Genomic DNA, 17,449 nt, shown 5'->3' on the forward strand with positions numbered 1-17,449 from the left:
CTGTTTAAAAATATAGAAAATCTTATGATACATCTGGTTATGACAAATATATTTTTTTTCTGTTGCCGTCTGAAAAATATTGTAAAATGGCATATGCCATTTGACTTGGTAAACGGAATATTCTACAAATTAATGGACAGATTCTCGATAATACATGTCATTTTTGGTAGATTATCTCCATATCTGAAAATTTAATGGGGTGGTATTCTCATCATGCTGATTGATTTAATTTACAAAATTTGAGATTATGCAGTTCTAATTCAATACAGTAAAATCGATAATTTTTTTTAATCTAAGTTAGCTATTTATACAAAGAAATGCATGTTGATTTTGATAAACACTTGTAATAAAAATTACATCGTATAAAGTCCTTTTTATTAAATATAATTCGTAAAAATAATTTTAAAAAATTATCAAATTTCAGAGATAAAATAAAATACTTCCTATGTTCCATCATATAAGCTCTAATTGTTTGAATAAGTATATTTCTTTTTATAATCTACTAAAAATATCTATATATTTAATGCATTTTTTCATTTTTACTTTTAATTAATTCTCATTCACTCTCTGTCATCTAATTTTTCACTCATTTTTTCTCTCACCTAATTTTTTCATAAATAAAGATATTTTTAAAAAATAACTTGCATTTTTTTTACTCATTTATTATTTTTAATTAATCTTAACTAATTTTTTATCTATGTAATTCGGTTATTTCTTTGCGGCCAACTATACATTTTGGTTAGTTGTACCTCATAAAAAGGTGGGGAAGAAATAAATTCTCACACTCCCACATTTAGCGCCCTGGAGCGGGCAAGGGGTAAATAAAACCCAAGTCATAAAATAGAAGATATGAGCGAAAAACGTGTAGCAAGCACGTTGCTGGCAGGACCAGGAACGCTAGCTAGAGAGAAGCAAAAGGGGAAGAGTCTGAGAGCACAGCAATAAAAAAGTTAAAAAGAAAGTCCTCCTTCGGTCTTTGGTCTTTGCTTCGTTTCGTTTCGTACACACTACAGGGGGCGCAATCTTCCGCATTTCGATTTCATTCTTTCCCTTTTCGATCTTGTCTCCGCTTTTTCATGACTTTCCCCTCGGAGCTCGCGTAGTTAAGCCCTCTCAAGGTACGTCACGCCGCGCCTCTTTAAGCTTTTGATTCTGTAATTATGAAATTTAGGGTTCACAATGGTATCTGTATTTCGTGTCTTTTTTTTCTTTTCCGTATAAGATCACTGGAAAGTTCGTTCATGTGGGGAGTTGATTTAGCAGGAGGAATTCGGGTATTGGAGCTTATGACCTTCAATCCGTGGTTTTGCTCAAATTTTCATCTTTTTGCTGGTTGCTTTTTTTCTCTGGGAAATTTGATTATCTCTGAGATACTCATGCTTTAGTTTGCATAAGCTGGTCCTGTCTTCAATTTGCGTTGAAGGTTGCTCACTTGTATTGTTTTGCTGTAGATCGTTATGTTTGGCTTCTGTAATGTTTTCCTTCCTTGTCTTTCTTGCTTATGTGCGAATCATTTCCAGTCTTAGTAAAATGTCGATAGTTGTGATAAGTCAGCCTAATTGGTCAAATCGCCTTTCTTGAATTTTGATGAAGTCTATGTTTTGGAATTCGGCGATATTTTTTCTCTTTTTAATATTATCCAGGAAATTATTTCGAAGGTGTAAAAAGTTCGGTGATTTTGTTTGGCTGTGTGCTCAATAGAAGTCTAATGGAAACATGCGGTTACATTTCTCATGTTAATTGAAGCATTGAATTTTAAGCTCTCAAAACTTACCTTCCCATGTCTTGGTTTTTGGGTTTTGCTCAGGTGGTTTATTTTGCAATTTGTGATGCTGAAGAAATAGCAATACTCAAAAACTTTGCTTTTCTGGGGTAAAAATGTTGGAAGGCGGTGCAAAATTTCCTGGTATAATAGACCTAAACAAGCATAATAATAGTTATTATGATTTTTCTCAAGGCTTTTACCACAAGCTGGGAGATGGTACAAATATGTCAGTTGACAGCATTGGAAGCATGCAAACAAGCAATGGTGGGGGATCTGTTGCAATGTCTATTGATAATAGCAGTGTTGGGTCCAATGATTCTCATACTCGCATTTTAAACCACCAAGGGTTACGAAGGCGTGCCAATGATAACTACTCTGTTGCCCATAGTGTGAATCGTAGAGGAAGAGTCACACATGCCCTGAGTGATGATGCTTTGGCTCAAGCCCTAATGGACAGCAGCTCCCCAACTGAGGGCCTTGACAATTTTGATGAGTGGACAATTGATTTGAGAAAGCTCAATATGGGTGAGGCTTTTGCACAAGGAGCTTTCGGGAAACTATACCGCGGGACTTACAATAATGAAGATGTTGCGATCAAAATATTGGAGAGGCCTGAAAATGATCAAGCAAAGGCCCAGGTGATGGAACAACAGTTTCAGCAGGAGGTCATGATGCTGGCTACACTAAAGCATCCTAATATAGTGCGCTTTATTGGTGCATGCCGTAAGCCAATGGTTTGGTGCATTGTAACGGAATATGCTAAAGGTGGTTCAGTTAGACAGTTTTTAATGAAGCGCCAAAATCGATCAGTTCCCCTTAAATTAGCTGTTAAACAAGCTTTGGATGTTGCCAGGGGGATGGCATATGTTCATGGTCTTCAATTGATCCACAGGGACCTCAAGTCTGACAATCTTTTAATTTTTGGTGACAAATCAATTAAAATTGCAGACTTTGGAGTTGCTCGGATTGAGGTGCAAACCGAAGGAATGACACCTGAGACGGGAACATATCGTTGGATGGCTCCGTAAGACTATTTATTGATCTTTTTGTCCTTTTGTGCTTGCCCTTCTATATTTCTATAATTATGTGTATGGTGATCTTTCGTTTGTGCGTAAAATATTTTATTTGCCTTGGATGAAACTGCATACTCTAGACGCTGCTAACAAGCTTGGGCTTAAGCCTTGAGAGCCTGCTGGTCTACGCAAACCAACATGCACGTAATTGAAATTCATTGGTCTCCACTTAATGATTTAAAGTTCTGTCTTGTTGCTCTTGTTTTATGCTATTTAATGTCTAGAGTCAATGCATCTCAAAATCGTAGGTCGTTGCAGTGAGTTTGATGAGTTGTTTTGTTGTGTTATCTGTAATTCACCCTTCACACAAAAGGCCATTGTGTTTAAAGTGGAACAAAGAACAAGCTATTCTCTTATAGCTGGTATGGCATATCATATTATATGCTTCTTCTAGTTGCCATGTAAAGGTTTAGTTATTTATTTATTTATTTAATATGTCACGCTTTAGGGTCTTTCATTGTTAAAAAGGGTGTTGATGGAAGAATATGGTTAAAGAAGGGCTGTGCTAGAAGGGATTGAGATGCATGAGACTTTTGGCGACACATAGTGAACACTGCTATTAGATACAACATGACAGTTAAATGTGCATTTAAATGCAAGATATGTCAGTGTGTCTCATTCATGTGCTGGTATTGGTGCTTCATTGCTTGCAGCTGATTTGATGGTCTGCTGGTTGACAATAAGTAGAAGGGTGATTAATAAAGCTTTTATGTGAGGGATAGGATTGCATGAGTTTTTATGGCCTTTCCATGATGTTCAGCTAGAAATTTCCCTCACAAATATTTTGGATGCATTCTGATTTTCTTCCTAATAAGAATTGTTTTACCAGAAACATAAAAATAAAACAAGGTTGTGTCTAATATTTTGTGCCATGTACAATAAAAAGTTGAGCTTCAGCGGATTGAGGAGATAGATGATGGCATTTTAAGGGGGAAACAAAAGGCCGAATTCAGAGGAACTTTTTTAAAAAATATATATATATCTTGCAAAAATAAAATGTGTAAAATATTAAAGTTTTTATGCCTTGTTTTTGAAGTTTGTAGTAAATAAAAAAAAAAAATTGGAGTACTGAAAAGTGTTTAAACAAGTCTCAGCTTTTATGATGTCATTTATTTTGGTTTCTTGTGTCCCATGTACTAACTAACCCAAAATAATGAAACTAATGTTGTGCGAAAGCAGGAAAACTTAACAGATTAACATAAAATAAGGAAGAACCACAGTCCCGCTATCATAGGAACTACAATCACAGTTCCACTATCATAGGAACTACAATTGATGGGAATGTTGCCTGATCTAGTTATTTGTTTGCATACATTTGAAAGCCTTTGGCAGTTAAAAATGGATAATATAAACTTTGTGGTCTTTTAATGTATTTACAATTTTGTTAAAGCATTATCCGTCCATCTTGTATGGTATAAGGTTATGCTTATTGCTTCTTTTGAGTTCTACTATTGGTTGATTTAAGAGATTCTCTATATATGAGTTTGAAAAGATTGGACAAATTTGCTGTATTTAATCCCTTTCCCCCTCTTTTTTATGTTGAGGATTAGTCAAAGGTGCCTGCCTCAGCGGCCAAGCCACTGAGGCGAGGTGCTATTCGAGGCTCGCACCTCTCATACTATCAGAGGTGTTGCCTTCAACCAGCTACTACCAGGCAAGTGCCTTCGACATTTTTTCTGCTTTTATAGAACTTCTGTATGTTGTAAGTAACAATATAAAATAGGACACTGCAAAACCCAATCAGGGAAGTCCTATCAGGTCTTAGAGACTTAAGAATAGGGTAAAATAGTTGTTCTTATGTCAAAATATTATTTAGGCTCTTAAGTTTTTCATACCTATCATGAGCTTTTCTCAGATCAAATTGCTTTTTTGCTTGCTTTTAAGACATTTTTGTTTTACCCTCAACAATTTTTCATAACAGACTGACCGTTATTATCACACTAGAACTATGCAGCATGATAATAGTCACCAGGTGCATCAGTTTTTTATTTTGGCATCTGCAATTGCTATGATAATCAGTGTTGTCAATACAGTGGCGAGCCTGAAATAAGCTCTAGGTTATGTTGACCACAGAAATTGCAACTGTTATGGCGCCACCGTGCCTTGGAGAGTTTACAGTAGGAAGTGCTAAAACTACTCTCCCATTCCTCCTCTGCAGCCCTGTTGACAATACTGATGATGGCAGTACGTGTTATTTTGTATAAGCCATGTAGTATTAAATCTATGTGACTAATAAATATAAATTGGGCCATAATCTGTTAGTACGAGATTGGTGTTCCATATTTAGGCTGCTGTGGTTTGGCATTTCATGGCAACTGGTGATGATTATAACGGAAAATAGAATATTGGTGGGCTGATAGAATTGGAAGCATATCTCTGGAGATTATGTAGAGGGATCTGGGATCTTTTACCTTTATAGACTATCTCCTGTAATCTTGTTAGCTTTCTAGTGAATCTTAGTTAGGCGTGCCTGCAGAGCTTGGAATATTTCGTATTGATTAAATTTTGAGGTTGTTTTTTTGGTAGTGGAGAGGGAAAAGTGTATTGGCAGTGTGCTTTTTTCGCTGATCTATGTTGTCTTCGGTTCGAATGCTTTATTTATGTAAATTAGGGAACTTCTTAGTAAGCCTGACGGAACCAGTGGAAGTCATGATAATTATCATCTCTTATAGCTATAGGAAGGCAGATATTCCCTTTCAAACGTTGGCGTTCTTGATCCAAATGCTTCCTGACAACGAAAAATCTGCAAAGTGCCAATGACTTTCAGCCTCTATGCCTGATCGAATTGAATTAATCCAGTTTCTGAGGACACATTCAGTGTCTGCCGAAGACTCCAAACAACTTGGATTATATAGATTTAGTAAATAGATAGTGAGAAGAAAATTTTACTTAGGCACGTGAAGCATATGTGAGGAGTGATCTATTCTAGGTCTTGGCTATATGCATCATGTCATTAGTGCTCGATCCTATTGAGTAGTCTGACTTTTCTTTGAATCAGTTAGTACTTTTTTATTGTATGGCAATTTAAGACTATTGATTGAGAAACCATTTTCAAGACATCACATGGTTCCCAAACCGAGACAGAAAGAGAGATGGAGAAGGAAATCTATTGGAAATCGAATGAATAGAATCAACAATATCTAATTAATACGATTCTGTTTTGTCTTTGTTGTTATTGTTAATCGACATTCTTTTGTTGTCTCATCTTGTTCAATTTTTGAGTAGGGACATGAGTGTCATTTCCATTCACTTCTTCATTTTCTGTATCCGACAATCTTACGTATCAAATGTCCTGTACGAATGATATCAGTAATTATACCTCATAGTTGTGTAGGATAATTACTTGATGATGCTGGTTTCAGGGAACATGTTTTTGCATGTTACCACTGGAAGCAAGTTGATTTATTGTCTGTGTGATTGATCTGAGCTGAAGCCTGTATGTTTGAGATGAGTGTCACACTCACACCAGACAACCAGCTGAAGGGTCATCCAGTGTGAAACTACTAAAATGTGGATTTATGTCATGCAGTTCAATTTGCAAATGCACAAACTGATGTAGTACTTGAACTTATTACCTCCTTATCTGTTGCAGAGAGATGATCCAACACAGGCCTTACACTCAAAAGGTGGATGTATATAGTTTTGGTATTGTTCTTTGGGAGCTCATTACTGGAATGCTTCCATTTCAGAACATGACAGCCGTACAAGCGGCATTTGCAGTCGTCAACAGAAATGTTCGCCCGACCATACCCAACGACTGCTTACCCATTCTCCGAGACATCATGACAAGATGCTGGGATCCCAACCCTGACGTTAGGCCACCTTTTACTCAAATCGTGGCGATGCTAGAGAATGCAGAGACCGAGATCATGACGACTGTTCGTAAGGCCCGTTTTCGGTGTTGCATGACGCAACCCATGACATCTGACTGAAGAAGCTGGAAAAACAAAATGGTAAGTTCCCAAAGAACAGAGTCAAAAAAATTTCAGGTTGAGTCTCAGGAAGCAAAAGGCGACTGCATTGTTGCATTGTGTATCTGTGTGTTTATTTTTCCTTCTTCAGTAGACAAAAGGAAAAATCTTATTTGGAAGACCTTTTGGTTTTATTTGGGTTTCTTTAATACTGGATGTCTGTTTCTGAATTAGTAAGAGGAGATTTAAAATGTATTTATACATGCATGCGCAGAAATTATGTATAGCTTCGGAAAGCAAGATGGTATATGAGGTCATGGATGAAAAAGTGAGGACTGTTGATGTGTATGTACATGATCAAGTTACATTTATGAATAGAGAGAAGTTGCAAAAATGAAAGGTGAGAAGGCACATGGCCTTGTATTGGTGGTCTCGTGGCATCGCCACCCGCTGCTTTCGTGACATTTTATAAATGTCATTCACACGGTAACTTATTCTGAAGAAAACTAAAACCCGGTTATTATTTGCTTTTTCATTTCTTTAGAATAACCTGGTTGTTATTTCTTTAGTTTATATTTGTGTTTTTTTTTTGTGGTTTACATGTTACATAAATTAATTTGCATCTTCATTCAAATTACATAAATTATTAAAATTTATTCTCGCCCCACACCTTTTTAATGTGTATAAAAAATAATATAATGATATTTTTTTAATTTCAAATTAATATAATAATATATTTTAAAAATGAAATATCACAAAAATTAGGAGGGTGAAATAGTCAATAATTTTTTTAATTTTTATGTTATTTCTCTTTCGAGTGAAAAGTTTTTTTTTTTTCATGGCTATTAATGAAATGAAAAACTTCAAAAATTACGTGGGCAAAATAGGGAATCTTTTTTACTTTAAACTAATTTGCCCTCAATTTCTGAAATGTATGATGAGTGAATTTATTTTTCTCTAATAAGTATTAATAGAATATCTAAAAATTATAGAGTAAAATAGAAAAAAATTTAGCTCCTTACTAAAAATCTCAGTTTGAAGGGAAGTTGAAATGAGGGCAAAAGAGTCCTTCTTTCGATCTAAAATTTCTAACCAAATAAGAAAACATGTCCAACTTTAATATAGATAAATAATTTTTGGTTGAAGTGTATAAATTTGGTCTTATATGGTTAGACTTAATTAATCCGCAGATTCTTATAGTTTCAACCAATTTTAAATTAGATCTTTATAGTTTTTTTTCTTTTTTATCATGTCCTTATATTTTTATCTGTTTTTAATTAGGTCCTCATATTTATTTATTTTTATTAAGTCCTTATAATTTCACTAAATTTTTAATTAGGTCCATCTAGTTTTAATTTTTATTTATTGATTAAATATAAACTTAATTAAATGAATTAATACTGAAATATAAAATATTAATAATTAAATTAAATTAATAATTTTATAATAAAGGATAAGTAATATAATTAATTAATTCAGGAAAATTTTTTAGAACAATTAATTTTTTTTGCTAAAAAAATAAAATTATTATAATAATTCATCATTTTTAGAATATCATTGTTTATAAACTAATATTAAATAATACATATTATTTTATGTTTATAGAATAGTACTATTAGAATTTATAAAATAAAGAATAAAAAATTCAGGGACTTAATTAAAAATAAGGTGAACTTATAAAGACTTGATAAAAAGAAAAAAAAATTATAGGGAACTGATTCAAAATTAGTTAAAACTATAAGGACTTGCAGATTAATTATTCCTATTTTTTTTAAGATAGTCTTTCAAATAATGATAGTTCTAGTCAATACTCTTAACTAGTAAGGATATTTTATAAAATATAACATATATTTATTATAAATAATTAACTTAACTTATTTTCTTAATTGAATCAAATTAGTCAACTAGCTCTTATATTTAGGACTGGAGATAGTATTTCATTTTAGTTCTTTCTGTAAAATTATTAATTTAATATTTTTCAAATACCTATATAAAAAAACTCAATGAAATAGGGATTTAATATAATAAGAGATAGATTATTGAATATAATTTACGAAAATTTTAATTTTTACAATGAGAGAGAAGACAATTAGAATAATTTTAGAATATTCTTAACGCGATTAAAGGAAAATGTCAGTAATTTTAGCAAAACCAAAGCGAGATCATTATATTTTGCTCCAATAAATTATGAACACGTCAAATCTTATGATATCCAATTCATGTGTTATATCTGGTTTAAAAAAAAAATCATGTATTATATGGCAGAACTATTGTCAATTATAATCTTGCATCACATTATGATTTATGGCATAATCATTACCAAGATTATGTTTTCATATGCTGTTTGCCTGTTTCAAAAAACAAATATTGAAGATCTTATAATAAAAAAAAATGCGAATGTGCGTTAGAATCCTGATAATGTAGTCATTTTCTGGTAAATATGCATGCCTCTCTCTCTCTCTCTCTCTCTCTCTATATAAATATATATATATTGATATATAAAATATCACTAGCTTCATATCTGCAAAATTAATGGTGTAGTGTTTATTTCAGTAAAGTGATAAAAACGTCATGAGAAGTTAGGCATTATCAATTTATCATGTTTTTGTTAATAAATACTTGTCTAACACAGATTATTTTTTGAGTAAAATACTGAAATCCATTAATTTATAGAAAAATTACAAAGAGAATCAAAATAACAAACAAAAACATTAAAAAAAAACAGAAAATTTAGATTCTCAGATCAGTTAATGAAAATTTTGATGATCAAGAGACCGAGCTTAATCATATCTAGTATTTAGAGTTTGTCTCGATCGCTCTCTCACAGTAATGCTTTGCTTTTAGAAATCTAATCAAGTGCTTCAAGGGGAACCGGCTGCGTCTGGATTCGAATGAAATTTCATCTCTAGCCAATGAAATTTATTACTACCTCCGGTCGTTAATATAAGATCTTGTTTGATTTTTATTTTGATCTTAAATATAAGATCTCAATTCACTTTGTCTCTTATATTTATGCATTTTTTTTTCAAAGTAGCCATTCTAACAATGATAGTTCTAGTCAATACACTTGATTGGCAAGAATATTTTAGAAAAGACAACACCTATTTAGGACAAATAACTAACTCAACTTATTTCCTTAATCTCCTTAAATTAGTCAACTGGCTCTTATAATTAGGACTGGAGGTAATATTTAAATTATGGGATGGTTTAACTAAATGATCAGCTATTACTTATAATCTCATTTTAAGGAACCTTTGTGCAGATTGATTTTGTAAATTTTCTTGTGCATGTATACAGCTCTTTTTGATTTTTTTTTCTGGCCAAAAAGTTTTTTTTTTTAAAAACGAAATGACCTCTTTTATTTTAACAAAATCGATAAGCTTGAAATGATGGTGAACAACTTCTCAATCACTTTTTTTTTTTGGCCATGAACCGGAAACAAAATTCAGATATGGGAGTATAAACAGTACAGTTTCCCATATATGGAAGAAATAACGTCGCGAAGAAAATAGAAGATGTGGAAGAAAAACGTGTTGTGGCCAAAGACATTACTCCCAGGAACGCTAGGGGGAAGCAAAGTAATAAGAAAAGGCTGAGCACAGGAATAATAAAAAATTAAAAAGAAAGTCCTCCTTCGGTCTTTGGTCTTTGGTTTCTTCCCTACACACTACAGGGGCGCAATCTTCCGCATTTCGATTTCATTCTTTCCTTTTTCGATCTTGTCTCCTCTTTTTGATGACTTTCCCATCGGAGCTCGCATAGTTAAGCCCTCTTCAGGTACCTGATGCTACGGCTCTTTAAGCTTTTGATTCTGTAATTATTAAATTTTAGGGTTCAGCGAGGTATCAGTACTTCGTATCTTTTTCTGTTTCCTTATAAGATAAGATGACTGAGAAGTTCGCTAATATGGGAGAGTTGATTTAGCTGAAGTAATTGGTGTAAAGGAGTTTATGACCTTCAATCCGTGGTTTTGCTCAATTTTTCTCCGTTCGTGGGTTGTTTTTTCCCCCCTTCTTCCTGTAAATTGATTGTCTCTGTCAGAATCATGTTTGTATAAGCTGCTCCTATTTTCAATTTGCGTTGAAGGTAGCTCCCTTATGTTGTTTTGTTGCAGATCGTGAAGTTTGGGTCCCATGACGTATTCCTACTTTCCCTTGTTTTCTTGCGTGCGAATCATTTCCAGTTTAGAAAAATGTCCATAGTTGTGATAAAGCAATTGAATTGATGAAATAGCCTCTCTTCCATTTTTTATTATGTCTATAATCTGATTTCGGGAGCATTAATGAATTCTTATTTACTTTTTTTTTCTTTTTAAAATTATCCTTGAAATTATTTTGATGGTTTTAAAAGTTTAATGCTTTTAATTTGGCGTGTGTTGAATGGAAGACGCATGGAAACACGATGTTACATTTATTGTGGTAACTGAAGCATTGAACTTCAAGTTCTCAAAACCGACCTATCCATATATTGATTTTTGGGTTTTCTTCAGGTGGTTTGTTTTGCAATTTCTGATGCTGAAGAAATAACAATACTTGAAGGCTTTGCTTTTCAGCGGTAAACATGTTGGAAGGGGGTGCGAAATTCCCTGGTATAATAGACCTAAACAAACATAACAATCACTATTATGATTTTTCTCAAGGCTTTTACCATAAGCTGGAAGAAGGTACCAATATGTCAGTTGACAGCATTGGAAGCATGCAAACAAGCAACGGTGGGGGATCTGTTGCAATGTCAGTTGATAATAGCAGTGTTGGGTCCAATGATTCACATACTCGCATTTTAAACCACCAAGGATTGCGAAGGCGGGCCAATGATAACCACTCGGTTGGGCACAGCGTGAACCGTAGAGGAAGAGTCACACATGCCCTGAGTGATGATGGTTTGGCTCAAGCTCTAATGGACAGCAGCTCCCCAACTGAGGGTCTTGACAATTTTGATGAGTGGACAATTGATTTGAGAAAGCTCAGTATGGGTGAGGCTTTTGCGCAAGGGCTTTTGGGAAACTCTACAGGGGGACTTACAATAACGAAGATGTTGCAATCAAAATTTTGGAGAGGCCTGAAAATGATGTAGCAAAGGCTCAATTGATGGAACAACAGTTTCAGCAGGAGGTCATGATGCTGGCTACACTAAAGCATCCTAATATAGTTCGTTTTATTGGTGCATGCCGGAAGCCAAAGGTCTGGTGTATTGTAACAGAGTATGCTAAGGGTGGTTCGGTTCGACAGTTTTTAATGAAGCGGCAAAATCGATCAGTTCCCCTCAAATTGGCAGTCAAACAGGCTTTAGATGTTGCAAGGGGAATGGCATATGTTCATGGCCTTCAATTGATCCACAGAGACCTCAAGTCTGACAATCTTTTAATTTTTGGTGACAAATCAATTAAGATTGCAGACTTTGGAGTTGCTCGGATTGAGGTGCAAACCGAAGGAATGACACCTGAGACAGGGACATATCGTTGGATGGCTCCGTAAGATTATTTACTGATCTTTTGCCTCATTTGTGCATGCACTTCTATATTTCTATAATTATGTCTTTGGTTATGTTTGTTTGTGTGTAAAATCTTTTCTTGTTTGGACAAAGTGGATGATCTAGTCGCTTCTAACAAACTTGGGCTCAAGCATTTAGAGCCTGTTGGTCTTCACAAACACACAAGTAATTCAAATTCAATTGTCTCCGCTGGGCAATTTATATTGTTGTACTGTGGTTCTTAGTATCTGCTCTATAATGTTTAGAAAAGTGGTAGGCTGTTGCGTTGAGGTTGATTAAATGTTTTGTTGTGTTATAAATTTGACCCTTCACACATAAATTCAGTTGAGTCTAAAGTGGAACAAACAACGAAGCACTTCCTATTCTTTTTGTTTTTTTAATAGTTGCTATGGCATTGCGTGTTCTATGCATAACAATATGATTAAATGTTTTTCTAGTTACAATATAAAGCTTTATTCATTTATTTTTTGTGTGACACTATAGGGCCTATCATTCTTATAAAAGGTGTTGACTTATTAAACTTTATATGAAAGAATCTAGTCATACAAAGGCCGAGCTAGATAGGATTGAGTGCAGGAGTTTCTTGGAGACGTAATCACCATTAGTGTTAGATGCGACACGACACTTCAATGCGCTTTTAATACAAGATATCTCTGTTTGTCTCATTATTGTGTCAGTATTGGTGCTTTGTTGCTTGTACGTGATTTGATGGACCGCTAGATGACTATTAGCTAGAAGGGTGATATTTGCAGCTTCTATGTAAGGGACAAGATTGCATGATTGCTTTTATGACCTTTTTGTGATGTTTAGCAAGTGTTTTTCCATGGCAAATATCTCAAATTCATTTCTTTTGTTTTTTTTTTTTCCAAATTTAATTTCTTTAATCAGAAACAAAAAGCTAAAAAAGGCCGAGCCTGAGAGACTTTGTGTCACGTATGACAAAAAATTCGGCCTCAAGGGGTTGATGAGACAGATAACGACTGCTAGGAAAAAAATTGCCTAATTCAGAAAAACTTTTTTCCAATTTGTTGTTCTTGCAAAAATAAAAAATAAAAAAATTATGAAATTTGATTTTAATGTCTTATTTTTAAAATATTAATTTTTTTTCTGTGCATTTTTTTAATTTAGTAAATATGATATTGGACTTCTCAATTTTTGAAATAAATCTCAGCTTTTATGTTGTTGTATGTTTCGATTCTTATTGTCTATGTATTAACTAACCCAAAATAATAAACTAGATTTGTGCAAACATAGGAACAATTAACATATTTACATATTAGCTTAAAGTAAAGAAGAATCACTGTCCCGCTCTTATAGGAACTATTACCAGTGTTGATGGAAATGTGACAGTATATAATTATTTGTTTTGATACATTTCAAAGCTTTTGGCAATTAAAAATAGACAATTTAAATTTTGTCGTGCTCTATTTATTTACTATTTTGTTAAAGTGGATCAAATGTATTTCCAAGCATATTTATCCTTTCATCTTGTATGGGATATGGGTTTTGCATATGGCTTCTCTGGGTGATTTATTCTCTATCACTGGGTGCAAAGAGATTGGGAGGCTTTGTTGTATTTAATACTTCATGGTTTATCCCCCCACCCCTCTTTTATATTGAGGATTAATCGAGAGCACGTGCCTCAGGAAGGTTTTAATAATAGACTGTTGGTTATAATCACGTTAGAAATATGCAGTTTTACTGCATGATAATAGCCACTGGGTGTATAAATTTCTTATTTTGTCACCCACAATTGCCATCATGCAATGATAATCAGTGTTTTCAATGGAGTATAATGGCAAGCCTGAAACAAACCCTAGGTTATGTTCATCACAGCCATTGCAAATGCCATGGTGCTGCCATACCTTGGAGGATTTACAGGGGAAAGTGCCAAAACTGCCCTGCCGTTCCACCGTGGCAGCCCTCTTGACAGCAAGACTAATAGCAGTAGGTTTTATTTTGGATAAGCGATTTAGTTCTGTTAGTTTCTGTAACTGTTATGATTAAATCTGTGTGACTAATAAATATGTATTGGGCTATCATCTGTTAGTATGATATTGCATTCCATATTTAGGCACTGGGAAAATGGTGCAGTTGCCGGGGATTATGTAGAGGGAACTGGAATCCTTTACCAAAAAATATAAGTTTGGTGGGTTGTTAGAATTAGAAACGTATCCCTGGAGATTATGCAGAGGGAACTGGAATCTTTTACATTTAATAGGCAGTCTCCTGTAATCGTTTTAGCTTTCTAGTGAATCTTGAATGCCTAGAGCTTAAATACTCTCTTACTGATTAAATTCAGAGGATTTTTTTTTTTTTCCCCTCTCCTTTGGGCGTAATGGAAAGGGCAAAGTGTTTTTCTTCCCCGCGAAAAGGGGCAAAGTGTATTGACAATGTGCTTTTTATGTTAACGGTTGGAATGTTCGATTTAATCTTGGAAAGTCCTTACCCTTAGGCATGCTTTGATGTGGGTTGATTATTATTTTGGTGATCTTGAAGATAGTTCCTTTTGTATTTTCCATTAAACAAACGAGCATGTGTAGAAGCAAAAATCTCTTGTTAAAATATTTTTACCCCGATTTGTACTGTGTTCTCCTACAAGAGGATTCTATATCCTCTTTTTGACTTTTTATTCATGTTTGATAAAAGAAAAAATTCTCTGCTAATGAGGAAATAGATTTGGAAGCAGGACTATACATCATACCAGAAAAAAGAAATAATACAAGAGGACAAAATATGGTAGCCAAATCTCTCTGCACATGTAAAATAGGAATTTTCTTATTAAGCCACGACAAAACACCCAGTGGAAGTCGTGAAAATTATCATGTCTCGTAGCTATTAGAAGGCATATATATTCCCTTTCAAATGTAGGTGTTCTTGATCCGAATGCGGTGCAACAATGAAAAACCTCCAAGTGTCCAGAAACTCTCAGCCTTTATTGCTGATCACATTGAACCACTCCAGTTTGCAAGGGCACATTCAGCGTCTGCCAAAGACTCCAAACAACTTGTGTTATGTAGATTCAGCAAATAGATAGTGTAAAACAATTTTATTTAGACGCATGAAGCAGATTTGAGGGGAGGGCTGTTTTAGGTCTTATCTGTATGCACCATGTCATTTGTGCTACATCATATGAATAAGATGTTGCAGAACAACTTGACTTGTATTACTTGTTCTTGGTAAATTTTCCTATATCCGTAGGTTTTTAAGATGGTTGATGATGCGGGCATCAGTGAATGTGTTTTTGCTTGTTAATCATTTTTCTGTGTGATTGATGCGAGCTAGATCCTGTATGTTTGGAATGAGTGTCACACCTGGCAACCAGTTGAGGGGTCTTCAAATATGCGACCCTGCCAAAATGTGGACTTATTATATGCACTTCAATTTAAAAATGTGCGATTTGGTATGATACTCGAAGCTACTGATTCTTAATCTCTGTTGCAGGGAGATGATCCAACACAGGCCTTACACACAAAAGGTGGATGTATATAGCTTTGGCATTGTCCTTTGGGAGCTTATCACTGGAATGCTTCCATTTCAGAACATGACAGCCGTACAGGCTGCCTTTGCAGTTGTCAACAGAAATGTTCGTCCTACCATACCCAACGACTGCTTACCGATCCTCCGAGACATCATGACAAGATGCTGGGATCCCAACCCTGATGTTAGGCCACCTTTTACTCAAATCGTAGCAATGCTTGAGAATGCAGAGACTGAGATCATGACGACTGTTCGTAAGGCCCGTTTTCGGTGTTGCATGACGCAACCCATGACATCTGACTGAAGAATCTGGAGAAAACAAATGACACAAAAAAATGTTCCCAAAAGAACAGAGTAAAAAAGAAAACATTTCAGGGTGAGTCTCAGGAAGCAAAGGGCGACTGCATTGTTGCTCTGTGTATCTGTGTGTTTATTTTCTTTCTTCAGAAGACAGAAGGGAATATCTTATTTGGAAGACCTTTTGGCTTTTTATTTGGGTTTCTTTAATACTGGATGTCTGTTTCTGAATTAGTAAGGAGATTTAATATGTATTTATACATGCATGCGCTAAAATTATGTATAGCTTCGGAAAGCAAGGTGGTATATCAGGTCCTGAATGAAAAGTGAGAACTGTTGATGTGTATGTATATGATCAAGTTTCATTTATGAGTAGAGCGATGGTGCGAAGATGAAAGATGAGGAGGGGCGCATAGGCTTGTATTTCGTTATTTCTTAAAATAAACTGCAGAAGGTGATTATTTTATTTCAGATTGAAGGAATTAAAGTCCTTTGCGATACCAGGAAAAAAAGAAGAAGTAATTAAAGTCCTTTGATTGACAGAACAAAATACTTGGTTAGGCTGTTTATGAATGGTACGTATATTCGTTAATGGTGTGGTACGTATTAGTTTAAATAAAAAAAAAAGGAACAATCATACTATTATTTCCCTAATCGTATTATAAGCATACTTGCCCGTCTTCTTGATACTTACGACATTGATATGCTTTGAGTTTGTTATACTTGGTGTTCTTGAGCCGTCATTCTTCATGGATGATGAATTTTGATGATGTTTTCATAGGGTATTTAGTTTCAAGATTTAAACTGTCCTTTTTATCCCCATCATTCATTATTTATTCACTCCCATGATTGCTAACCAAGTGTTTTCTATGTTTTTAGAGCAGGTTATTTAGGACTCATTAAAATGATTTATAAGAAATTTTTTAATCATGATTTACGAAATACGAAATAAATATATGAGAGAAGTTAAATATAATGACAAACAGAGTCTTAATAGTTTCACATCATTTGGCATCTAAAGCGTGGCTTAAAAAACATGTTGTCTTTTCTTGTCTTCTATATATTTCTTTTTTTTTTTTTCCTTTCCTTTCTTCCGTCTTCTAAGATTTTCATTTGTGAGTTCTTCTCGCGTCAATTTCTTATTTTTTTTTTCAGGAGTTTATTTTTCGTTATGACACTTCATTGAGTTCATAGCCAAGTATTGTTGAATTTTGTGGACTGTTTTTCAGTGAAAGAAAAACAGGAAAAAGGTGGGAAAAAGAGAAGAAACCAAAAAAATACTTAAAATGGTAAAAAGAAGTGAAAAAAGGACCCAAAAAAAAAAGAGAAGTGGAAAAAAAGAAAGAGAAAAAAATACCCATTGATTTGAGTGTGAGTAAAAAAAGACTGCTGTTAGACATAATGGCCAATGACATTATGTTAATATAAGCTTT

General features: G+C 34.2%; 1 protein-coding gene and 1 pseudogene across 4 annotated transcripts in view; both read left to right on the plus strand.

Annotated features, from left to right (window-relative positions):
* Positions 1-16,311, plus strand: part of LOC114727698 (serine/threonine-protein kinase STY13) — a 21,862-nt gene extending 5,551 nt beyond the window's left edge. Inside the window, exons 1-4 of one of the 4 annotated variants that reach the window (XM_028914403.1) lie at positions 927-1,118; positions 1,808-2,789; positions 6,431-6,762; positions 16,016-16,311. In XM_028914403.1, coding sequence (XP_028770236.1) covers positions 1,879-2,789; positions 6,431-6,762; positions 16,016-16,023 — 1,251 coding nt within the window. In that variant the 5' untranslated portion in view covers positions 927-1,118; positions 1,808-1,878 and the 3' untranslated portion in view covers positions 16,024-16,311. Of the gene's footprint in view, positions 1-926; positions 1,119-1,807; positions 2,790-6,430; positions 7,144-16,015 lie in introns of those variants that run through there. The other 3 variants (XM_028914401.1, XM_028914400.1, XM_028914404.1) reach the window with 3 other exon arrangements.
* Positions 10,344-16,385, plus strand: LOC114727699 (serine/threonine-protein kinase STY13-like; annotated as a pseudogene).
* Positions 16,386-17,449: the final 1,064 nt, after the last annotated feature.

Source organism: Neltuma alba, unplaced genomic scaffold (assembly GCF_004799145.2).
Source record: "Neltuma alba isolate B1F8T4 unplaced genomic scaffold, ASM479914v2 tig00012505_pilon, whole genome shotgun sequence".
Taxonomy (NCBI): domain Eukaryota; kingdom Viridiplantae; phylum Streptophyta; class Magnoliopsida; order Fabales; family Fabaceae; genus Neltuma; species Neltuma alba.